The sequence below is a fragment of the Columba livia genome, chromosome 4 (assembly GCF_036013475.1).
Source record: "Columba livia isolate bColLiv1 breed racing homer chromosome 4, bColLiv1.pat.W.v2, whole genome shotgun sequence".
Classification (NCBI taxonomy): domain Eukaryota; kingdom Metazoa; phylum Chordata; class Aves; order Columbiformes; family Columbidae; genus Columba; species Columba livia.
The window spans coordinates 70,778,831-70,790,745 of NC_088605.1; the positions used below are offsets into that span (position 1 = coordinate 70,778,831).

The window sequence follows — 11,915 nt, forward strand, 5'->3', positions numbered from 1 at the left end:
TCATTAAAAACAATCTTACACATAAACTTTATATTGATAAAACTATGTCTGTGCTAAGAGAAAGGAAACAGTTATGATGTTAACCTCACTTAAAACCCAGGTTTTGTAGTGAAGGCAAGTCCTCAGACATTGTTTAGTGAACAGTGCTGATAAAATATATAGCAGCCAAGACCTGAATTAGAAGACATCTCTTCAGACAACCTCTGTACTGACACAAATACCCCTGCTTATACACACACACATTTTAATTACCATTCTTCAGTGAACACTCTCTTCTATTTAGAAAATTTACAACTGGTCAGGAACATTGTGGGCTTTACTGTTTTGCTTGAAGAAAAAAACCCAAACAAATATTGACTTGAGAGCCATATTCTGGAAAGTGGCATGGGAAAGCATAGAATGTTAATTTTTGCATCTAGAAAATAAAATGTTTTACGTACATCTTCAGCATTTTTCCCCCCTACCGTACTGTGTTCTATAAAAGCTGTACAAGTTCTGATTCTTAAAATAATCAAACTCTAGAGAAAATATATTGAGGACAAATAACCAAAGTCCTGTCTCTGACAGTGAATGGAGCAGCTGTGCTGGAGACCATCTGGTTAACAAAATTGTGTGGCTGGGTGGCCTAATATGTTTTTCAAATTACTCAGGCAAACAGCAGGGATCTAAGAATATTGCATCTTTATCTCAAACTAGGCTCCATTTGCTTGGCTAAGAGTAATTTAGTCTTAGTTATTTGTCGAGCAATGATATAAGCATGCAGCATGATGCTAGCGAGGGCGCAGAGGAGGGAGGTCTCAGCACAACAATGTGCAGGAAGATTTTGCTGAGAACTGGATCAGCACTTCAGAGATTTATACAAGGCAGATTTTCTCATCAGTGGACAGCTTTAAGTAGGGAAGGATTTGCTGAGCTTTTTTGGATGGAGAAACTCGGGAAGAGTTTACTTGCTCGGGGAACAGTGGTCTGGCTGGAGCTTTGGTCCAGATTCCCTGACCATTGGTGTTTCTGTCTCCAGAAGAGGAGGAAAGTGCTGCCAGCTCAGCTGAACTGCAAGACACCCCTAATGGGAAAAGAAGGGCAGTGGCAAGAGCATACAGCTCTGGGGTCATCCTTGGTCTCAGATGAAGAAAAGATGTAAACCAATAAATAACTAACAGTGGATTGAGAATCCCAGACTAGGTTTAGGCTAAATGAGGGCTTTATATTGAGGGGAAAATGGTATTTAGGCTTTCAGGTTGTGATACACTGTAATGTCTTGTGATTTCATTATGCCTGATCTGCTGCACCTCAGGAGACTTGAATATACAGGAGAACTGGATTGGACTGCTTGTTGCATCTAAATAAAGGCACTATTTAAAATTTATGGATTTGGATACTCATTTCATTAGGGCACCTACCAAATGTCCAGCTGTTTAGGCAGGTACTATGACTTCTATATTTGTACAGAACTTACACTGGGCAGTTGCTTTAAGTCACTGTTGTAAAATAAAGAATATTAGGGCCAATACACAATGGCACATAGCATTGTAGCCCTATGTCTCCATGACTGTAAATAGGAAGACATCAAGTGCATAGATTCACATCCTTTAACCCACAGAAAACTGTGAAGTGTTTGTATCCATGGCCTGTGAATCTCTTGTACCCCTAGACTTGTACATTCCCTTAGAATCTGGGCTTCAAGCCAGGGATGAGGATGAAGAAATAGTGCTCCTTGCTCACCCATGTGCCTGTATGGGAGGTACCACGTGGGAGACAGGGAAGGGCTGCAAACCATGCTGTGTAGTCAAGGTTGGGGGACCACTCTGAACACCTGATTGATCAAATAGGCTGCATAAAGCAGGGTATGGGAAAGGGAAAAATATATTCCTGTTAAAAAGAGATGTCCCATTTTTTTTTTTTTTTTTTAGTGCAGATCACAATACATTTGTCATCTGAACCGTGTTCAAGCTGCAACAGGACTTACAGGTATTCCACTAGCAGATGTTCTCTCTACCCACTGAAACTGGTGCACCGCAAAGCAGACCAGGTAAGTGCTCATGGGAACTGACTTCTCAAAAGTTGTCCGACTCCAGCCATCACCCAGCTGTACTGTTTGCTGCAGAAATGGAAAAATAATTAATTTGATTTTGGAGATTGCAAACACATGCAGAAGAGGGTACAATATTTCTGTGAAGGCTGCAACTACATAGGAGTGATAAATCACCTCTCCGGGTTCACCTCTTTTGGCATCCCATTGTTGATGGCATGAGAACAGACAAAATGTTTTTTCCATTAATACTGCAATACATAACATTGGACTTTGTTTTTCTGCACTAAATAAGTTTACCTGCTTCTAATTTTGCATCAAGGATTTGAAATAATTCACATGCACAGGGATTTTGCCAATAGGAGTTTTCCAGTGTATGCTAGTCTGTTTTGTTCTTGAAATAGTTGCATAAAATAACATCAGTTTGGACAAATTAGAGAAGAGACTGGATGTTCTCCTCTCTTAAATACATCCATCATGTAGGAGTGAGGGATTGCAGAGATGCTACTTAGGGTAAAGACCAGCCTAATAAATTTATCCTGAACTCATTCAGATACAAATTAGCACTGCTAATTGGTGGGTTGTTTAAAGGTACACAAGGTTTAGTGCTGATCATAGTTTCATTTTGTAAATCAATTAAAAATCATTCCTCATTTTCTCAAAAGTCCTTACCTCTCAACTGAACTATATGACCAAACCTGCAACCTGTTGTATGTGACTCATCCTCTAAATATTTATTTCTACTATTTGTTATCTGCTGTTGCCTATCTGATAATTTCTTGTGCTTCTGAGTGGATTACTAACTTAAATAGGACAAAAACAAACAGCATATAGAAGACATTAACCTTCTGGTAGAGATAAAATACTTAATGAGATTTGTTTGTTATAAATACGGTATAACTAATGCACAGATAGTGAATGCTATGGGTAATATGATTCCATAAGCAAAAAACCACATTTTCACAGATATGTTCTCAAATCTCTTGTCACTGAGATATTCACAATCTATTTTTCTCTTATTTCACTCATTTTGACTCTATTTTGATGTCTTTTGTTTCTTTCAACAAAGTTAGAACTTCAGTGAAAAAGCAGAAAAAAATATCAATGTTGTGCAAAGTACAAATGCAATGTGCAAGTTTCCCATTTTGTGGAGCTGATTTTGCCATGATGATTATAAAGCTCCACACCACCAAAACTACTACAGGATATGCAACACACACCATGCCTTACATTTCCAAACTATTACATTTCCATCCATTGGAAAGATTTCCCAAAGTTCTTTCACTACTAAGAACAGAGCTACTGACCTTTCTGATCCATGCCACCTTTCCAGTGGCTTTACAGAACCATTCCACTTAGGCAGCAGAGCTGGAAATACATACCTGTACTGGCATGTTTGAAAGTGCTTGGTATTCATCTTGATGGACGATAGATATGTTGTAAGTCGCCTTTTTGTTGGGCTCGTCAAAGCAAGGAAATGATTTCCGTGCGTCTGTTGGCTCATGATCAGTAGCTGCAATGCTCCTTAAACAAACAACACATTGGCAAATCTTCATTATATACCTTTAAAAACTTATCTGCAATTTCTAAGCATATTTTGTAGCAATTTCGTGAACTAAAGTCAACTACAAATATCTGTGTGTACTTGTCCATTCATAAAAGTAGGCAACACCAGAAATGAACAAGTTGACATTGTATAGACATTACCTCCGTAATCAACATTGTCTAGGTTTCAGAGCAAAAGCTAAAGCCAATTGCTTATCATCAATGATTTTTTGGAGTCAAGCAATAAGTTAGGAATGACCCCTCATGGTTGGTAAAAATTTTGCTTACCTTCCTGATGTGCTTTCCCATTGATTTTTGTGCCTAAAATAAACTCCTGATGATATAATGGGAAAGGAAATTAGCATCTTGGTATAGGGATTTTTACTTAAGTCACTCCGTGTGTTGTTTACCCACTAGAGCCTATCTTGGGACTGGAGTCTTGAACATTTCCTGAGATGAAACATTGGAATTGTATAAGTGTCCCTAAAATCTCATCCTGCTTCTGTGTTTCTTCTTCTGCAGTTACCACATACAGTTTTCTGCTGGTGCTGTTATGCTGCCCTGACTCCATTAATGAAGCTGTTGGAGAAAGCATGGGAAGTTCAGGTGAATATCCTAGTACATAACAGGTGCTGTACTAGCCATGTTAGGGAGTTTAGAAAGTCAAAAAAACAACTGGAGGACCTAGACAATAGAGGTCATGTAAAAAATAAGGTGAAGGTTGTGAATGTTCATATTGTGCTTGCTCCTCACAGTGACGTTGGGCTCCCCCATTGATGAACTATGCAGTGGCAGAGTGTATTCTCCAGTGATTGATGGTGAAAGGGATCACAGATGCTTCTTCAATTAATCTGGAATGTTGAGCATTTTCTGACAGCAGTTCTACAGCTGCTCCAACTTTATTAAGGTAGTTTTTCTTTTCAAAAAGTAATTAAAAGTGTACATCATAAATTACAGGTCTGCAGCAATCCTACAAGCTCACTTGACAACCAATTTTTCAATGCTTCTTTGCCCTTGGCATTTCCCTGTGATGGTTAAATACTAAACTGGTCATTAGGAACTTGTAACAGCAAGGGTCATTTACAAGCTTGATGGAGGTAATGTCTGGGTTCTTACCATACACGTTCATTGGAACAGTAACTCCAAAGTTAATGGGCAGAAAACATAATGAATATTTACCTTAGCATAATTTCAGGCTCAGTAGAGTTTCTGTTGACTGATAAATTGTTTGATGTCACTCTGTACTTTTCATAGGATTTGAAAGCTACTATTTCACAACGAAGATAACTTCAAGTCCCCAGGGCAGTGCTTCACAGCTATTGCTTAAAAAATTGGCTATATATTTTGACACATTTATATCTTGTTCCTACAGACTGATAACACTGTGATATCTCTGTTGAGTTATAAGCTGGTAATCCATCTATCCTCATATATTTGTGGGGACAGACAGACATCAGCACTACCATTCCTATGAGGTCGATGATGAGAACTCCAGGCTATGGCATACATAGGAGTGGCACTAGAATGTTGTAATTTCCTTTCAAATTATTTAATGTAGGTTTTTAGACAAGATTTTTTTTCAGTGCTTGGTGACTTCTGCCCTTCTACTTGCTGCTGATGTCCAGACAATTAAATGTGAACTAGAGGTAACAGTTGTAAAGATCATAGCAATAAGAAGTGAAGGTCTGGCTGAGACTGCATCCAGCATCCAGCTGTTGTTCCTCAAATAAAACAGAGCTGCATTTAGAATGACGATGAATTCCTTTTTTTTTTTTTTATTCCAAAGCACAGGACTTGATGCAAAACCCCCTCCCCTTGAGATAATTTAGGCATTTTTTCTTCTATTCTTTCCCTAAATTCAGATTCATTGCTTCTTCTGAGAAAATTTTCTGCTCCTACCTGCATGTGCACGTCAATTTAAATAGTTGTGTTCCCAGGGTATCTCAAGATCCACTTCTGGGCACGTCCAGAAGCACATTTGTCCTGATGGGGATTGTGTGATCTGCCTGAACAAGATTCCCAAATGGGGTGTTCTTCTCCCTAAGCCTCTCAAGGATCCCAGACTTGCAGGCATGTTCAGCACATGTCTACCCTACCTGTTTTCCACAACATCTGGTGGGAGACTTGAATCTAACTGACAGCAGAGCCTGGACATGTGCCCAGTTTATAAACAAAAGGCATTATAGCAATGCTTTGGCAAACCTTTGCCTTCACAGATCGACAGCTGGGGAGCAGCTCAGCCCTGGGAGCTGATTTTCCAGTGTTATTAATTCTCTCAAAAGGTCCTGCTGCTTCTAACACTGACCAGAAAGGATGAGGAGTGGGTTAATTTCACTTTCATTTCCTTTCATTCACTCTAATTTTCACTTCAGCCACCACCTTCTCTAACATCTGCTATTAGCAGGCTTGCTTGACTTTTGCTATTACCTGATCTGATTTGTATTTACTTACAACATAACAAAATAGGAACTATTTGGGTTGAAATTTTCCAAGAGTTATGTCTGCCTCAGGCAAAAGTTAAATAAAAAAGCTAATTCCAGTCAGCCTTGGTTTTGAGTAGAAAGCCAGGGGAAAATGCAGTTTTAATGAGTAATAAAAGCCTTCCCTCCCCACCCTTCCTCACCCCATCCTATCACCTACCCTCACACCACATAGCAGCGACTTGGCTGGTGGTTGCTTTCAATTCAAAGCTGTACTTATCACTATCACGTACATCACCTCTTCCACCCCCACAAACAATCTGCTGAAACTTAGCCACATTAAAAGCATTTCAGAAATCACCATTCACTCATTCTTATTAGGGCCCTTCTCAAGCCTAACAAACACACACACTCAAGTTCTTTCTGTATCGAGTATTTTCAGACTGCTGGCTAGGATCGTCCTTGCAATTGTATGTAGCTTCTAGCACCCAAATTGAGACATAGGAACACTCTTGAAGTGAGCTCACGTCTTCTGCTTTCTTCAGCTTCTGAAGTTCTCCTTCCTGACAACACATGCTTGGTCCTTGTCTTCCTTCACTGTCTGGATTTGAGGGATGGACACTCACCTCTCCTCGTCTGTAACTCAGGATATCTGAGTTCTGGTCCTGCTGTTCTGGTGTTGCAATGGACCTGGGGCAATTCATTTAATATCTAGCTATCCTTTACTAACAAAAAGGAAGTGACACACCTCAACTTAGAGACATGCTAAGTGTTTACACTCTAAAACTGCTGTGGGGATTTCAGATGCTCAAAGCATCTTCCAAGTCAGAGCAATACTGACGTGGTAGATGGAGGAAAACGAGGCAAAGTGCTGGCTAGGGTTTGATCCACTTTCTGCTTGACTTCTTCACAGATCAGATAATTATGTTTAAGTATGAAAAATCAATGCTTGCTTTTTCTTCTGCCTCCTGGATTTGCTGCTGCCTGTCACTACTGCTACTCCTGGCATTGCCTGTCAGAAGCTGAGTGGAGCTGATGCAACTCTCACTCATGATGCCGTTGTCCCAGGAGGGCAAACAAGTGTAGTGAAAACACACCACTCTTTGTCTCCATGTTCCTGCTACAGGGCCTTGGAAAACTCTAGCCAAGTTTATCTTCTAGCCATAAAAACTGGAATGAGTCACTTCAGAAACGTAAATGTTGGAAAAAAAAAAAAAAAAGAGTGTCTGCTCCACACATTAAATGTGAAGAAATGCCTCTGAGAAGTGGGCAATGTTTTTTTCAAGCTTCCACCCTGAAGCAGTACAAACCTTGGAAGTGGAATGGGTTAACTGAACTGTAAGAGGCTTTGTAGTCTTTCAATAACTATTGATATATTAAAAAGCAAGAGCTGGAGCACAAAAAATCCAAGTCAAACATAACCTTCATAATTTGGACTTTCTTATCCATAATTTAAATGAGCTGCAGGAGAGACAGAGAAGTTCTGGTTTGGATATTCCTCAGGCTTATAATGTCAAGAAGGCATAATGTCAGGAAAACTATCACAAGAGCATTTTACTCTAAAATGGTTACCTTGGGGAGTGACAGGAGAGAGTGGTGAGAGCTATATGCTATTTATTGTACTACAGAGATAAAAAAAACCCTCAATCCTTGCAGTTTTTTGAGGAAGCCATTTGTAAAGCTCAAAGGTAACCTGGGACCAGTAGAGTTTGAAAAAGTTTTTCAGAATAATAACAAACCCCTCATCTCTCCAGCCCACATTCACTTGTCAGCAGCCAAAGAGTTTTGAATACAGCATCTTCCTTAGGGGAATGAGAAAATTAAAGAACAGCCCAGAAATGTCAGCAAGCTGGTGAGAGACAAGACTGAGAAGCTGAAACAGGAATAGAGCAGGCCTGAGCAAGTAGAAATAGAGAAGAAAGTTTAATAAATAAAAGAAAAACTGCTTTACTTGATCACTCCATTCTCAGTGTAGGTGGTCCTATAAAACCCAACCAGGGAACCATTCAGCCAGCCTTGAAACTTCAGGGTGAGTATGTAGGGATCATTTTCATCAGTGACAGAGAGCTCTGCTTCTGCTTTCATCACTATGTACTCTTGCGGCGTGTACCCAAAGCAGTCATTCAGGGCAATCTGCTGTCCCGAGGATTTCCGGAGTGTGGGCATTTCTGTAATCTCAGTCTCTCGCAGGTGGAGCCACAGGTAGCTGGTAGATTTTTCCAAAATGATAGAAATATTGACTGTCCCAGTGTAAATGTCTCTCTCCATTTCAGGCTTGACTTCCAGATCATAGTGGACAGGCTTGATGTAAGTTGGTAGTCTAAAATCTCTCCAGTCTCCAGTGTCATCACTTCTAGCAGGACAGGGAACCAAATCCACTGTGGGAGGAGGGTTTGTTGGTTGATCTGTTTCCCCTGAAGATTGCTGAGATTTAGGTCTGCTCAATCCCACGCCAAGCCCCACGGCAAGACCTACAACTACCACAACGCCACAGATGACAGCCACATGCTTTGTCTTCATGCAGTACCTCTTGGACTTCTTATCCTCAAAATCCATGCCCTCCATCTCTGCTTCGGGGTCTGTTCTTAGAGCAAAACATTAATCGTAAAAAAGCTTATTAGTCACTTCAGCACTTGCATTCAGTAAACTCAGCAGACTTGGTTTCTATTTTAATTGTGTAGCTGTTCTCTGCTCGTCTCCCCCACCTCGCTTTCTACAAGACACTCAATTAATTAAAGACAACAGGCATTTGGAGGAAATGTGAATGGTGAAAAGGAGCGCAGCTGCTGGGCCGGGAGATGGAGGGAACCAATGCAGAGGAACATTGTTCCTGCCGTGTTCCCCTTATAAGCAATGCAACCCCACCCCCAGCCCCTCCTGCTCTGGCCTGAGTTAAATATAAAACAGTGCTGTGTTAATCAGCAGTTAGGAGATGATCAGATGCCAAAGCTCTGTCAGCAGCTTTCAGAAAGAGTTTGCAGATAGAGGTGTAACTGCTCCAAACCCTCAACCTTTGCCACTACCTTTTCCTTTTTTCCCCCCTGCTGTTTCTTGTTTGGGTTTTTGAGGTTTGGGGTTTTTTACTTTTTCCTCTTACTAACAATGATTTCCTTGAACTTCCATGTTATAGTTCGCAAAATGACATCTCCAAAGTCTCAAAAATCCAGCAAAAATCACATATATCTTTCAAGGCCTTTTCAATTGTTCCCTCTCTTTTCTAGGCTCGTTTACCTTTGCTGAGTAATTCGAGGCAGTCACGGGCAGAAGAATGCATAGTGGAACAATAAATTTCCATCACTGACTTCAAACTTTAAAACATGTATAATTCCTCTTCTCCCTCCCATTGGGCCAGTTTTCCAGGAGATTGCTCATAATCATGCAGGCAGGCTGGCAACCTGGAATAGAATTGCCTTGTTGGGCAGCACAGTTACAGTCCTGACTGTGAACCCTTGCTGTGAGGGACACTTCTAAATACGCAGTTACATGATTTACGTAGTAAAGACCTAATTTAGCATTTACTGCTTGTCATCACGATGTGGCGCTTCATGGAAACAAATTAACTGAATAGAGCCTGATTCTGCTTGGGGGAACTTATTGTAAACAAGGCCTTGCTAAGCCTGCAAGCAAGATGTTGCTAATGCAGTATGAAAGTGTATACAGAGTAGCCTTGACCTTATTTGATGCTGAACTAGATAAAAACTGTAGAATAGAAACCTCCGTCTCTGGAACTGTTAACCCTTTTTCTCTACTTACGGAGTACACTTGAGTAGATTTTTAATCAGGCACATCAGTTTGGCTTCATGGTTTCAGCTTATAGGGAGACGGATGAACATCACTTTTCACATCAGTTACAACTCTCTGACTACTTAGCTTCTTGGTGGTGGTGTTTGAGGGTTTTGTTTGTTTGCTTTTTTTTTTTGTTTTGGTTTGTTTGTTTTGAGATAGATGAAGTTACATCCAGATGGGTTGACAGCCAACACATGCTCTGAGTGACATGCACTGAATCAGGGAAGGAGCTTTAGCAGGATAGAGATCATACAGTCTTTAAAAATGTATCTCCTCATGAGCTTTAGAAGTCTGCCTTTGAAATATTGCCAGCCACCATGGGGAACTTTAGCTATCTAATCATCCTAATTGTCATCAGCAGTCTTACAGCACACAACTATATGTGTAGCATCTTGTTTTAAAGGCAAGGTTTTCCAACAGAAACTGAGAAAAGGTCTTTTTTTTTTTCAGAGTATCAAGTTAACTCTTACTCAGTTGTTTCCAAAAGTGAAAAAACAATGCAAAAAAAAAAATCAAGCAGAAAGCTAAAAATCTGTTTCAAATTATGTCTGTTTTTATTGTTTCCCATTTCTCTGCTGTGATCAAAACTAGATATGACATGGGAAACCAGTGCCCTTTAATGGATTGGGTAAGAACCTAACTTCTAGCAACTAAGCCAGCACTGAAGATCATAGTCTTAACATTTAAAACCATTTCAGCTTTTCTTTTCTTCTGATGGGACAGGACAAGGAAAAAGAGCGAGAACAGATTTTAAATAAGACATCTTAAGCCAGAGCAGGCCATAAGTGATGAGATAATAGATGTGCCTTGATTTCAGGCATGCTTTTTACATCACCTCCATTTGTATTCTCCTTAGCCCTGAGGTTTTCTGTTACATTTTTAATCTGAAGATGAAAAATCCTGCTTGATCTTATAGGCTGCAGAGGAAGTTATTTACTGTAATTATGGCAGGACTTGCAGATTTTTTACTGGAAACAATTCCCTTCTTCAGGAAGAGCTAGAAAACATATGTGGATGAGCTAGTCCTAAACAGCAAAAATATATGTTTTTCTTATCCTAAGCCTTAAAAACAACACTAGCAGTAAAAGCCATTACAAGCTAATGAGGAGTGACAAATTAATTAGCTCAAGTAGCAGAGATTAGTGGTGTCTTCTGCCAGTCAAGAGCAGTAGTGCATTTATACACAAGCTCTAGCATTGATCTTCTCTATAAATGTGAGGTTCAAGCCTAGTTGCAGCCAAAAATAGGTGTAATATATTTCTGAGAGTGGTAGTTATGAGCACACTGATCCCTCCCATACAAGAAACATGCTTTGTTCCTAGCTGACACCACTGGGGTCAGCCAGCAGTGCTAAGAAGCTGCCCAGCTGTCAGCAACCCAATACACATGTCCAAGGATAAGGCAGGGTTCAAACTATTAATTCTGCTGCACATGAACCATAAAGGGAGGGCAAAGCTCCCCAAGGTGATGCCAGTGCCCTCCCTGCTTGGCTGTCTCTAGGTAGAAAGGGGCAGAGAACAGGCTCTGCCCCTCCAGAGAAAAGAGCACCAGGGCCTTTATTGAGAAGGTGTAGATGCTTTTTCTGTCCTCTTCCCAAAAGGCCTAAGATGATGAATTTCCATATGGAAAGTAGAAGATAGCTCACTCCAGACTGCTCCAGCATAAACTGGAAGCATGACTGCAGTCAAGTGCTGGTCAGGTTTGGAGGGGTTTAAATTGCTTTAGTTCAATTTCTGAAAAAACTGAAAAGAGATTAAAACAATCTTATCAGTCACCGGGATGATGTTAACAACTGCTATCATTTGTTTGGTGTTGATTTTTAATTTCACCTTAAGTTAGGCTTTAGTTCTCAGTCAGCACCAGAATTACCACACTAACTTAACCGCATCCCTTTGGTTACCTAAAATGGAACGTGTTATAAAGTCTCTGTCATGACATTGCTGGTGAGGACATGTAAATTCCTGAAGAAACGTTATCCAGATATCTTTTCTGACAACTACCAGGGATATAATTGAATAATAATTTTTATCCCTTAATTGTCAGCCACAAATTTCCAGTATAATTTCCAATTTTAAGTGCAGAAAATGGAATAAAATTTCTGCAAGTGGCAGCCAGGAGCAGCACTCACACAGGTC

At 40.2% G+C, this 11,915-nt stretch overlaps 1 protein-coding gene across 1 annotated transcript in view; it reads right to left on the minus strand.

Annotated features, from left to right (window-relative positions):
• The window catches only part of ENPEP (glutamyl aminopeptidase), a 34,472-nt gene extending 25,646 nt beyond the window's left edge, over positions 1–8,826 (minus strand). Inside the window, exons 1-3 of the mRNA XM_065062323.1 lie at positions 7,946–8,826; positions 3,412–3,553; positions 1,967–2,098 (exon numbers count right to left, since the gene is read on the minus strand). Coding sequence (XP_064918395.1) covers positions 1,967–2,098; positions 3,412–3,553; positions 7,946–8,559 — 888 coding nt within the window. The 5' untranslated portion in view covers positions 8,560–8,826. The remainder of the gene's footprint in view (positions 1–1,966; positions 2,099–3,411; positions 3,554–7,945) is intronic.
• Between the last annotated feature and the right edge of the window lie 3,089 nt (positions 8,827–11,915).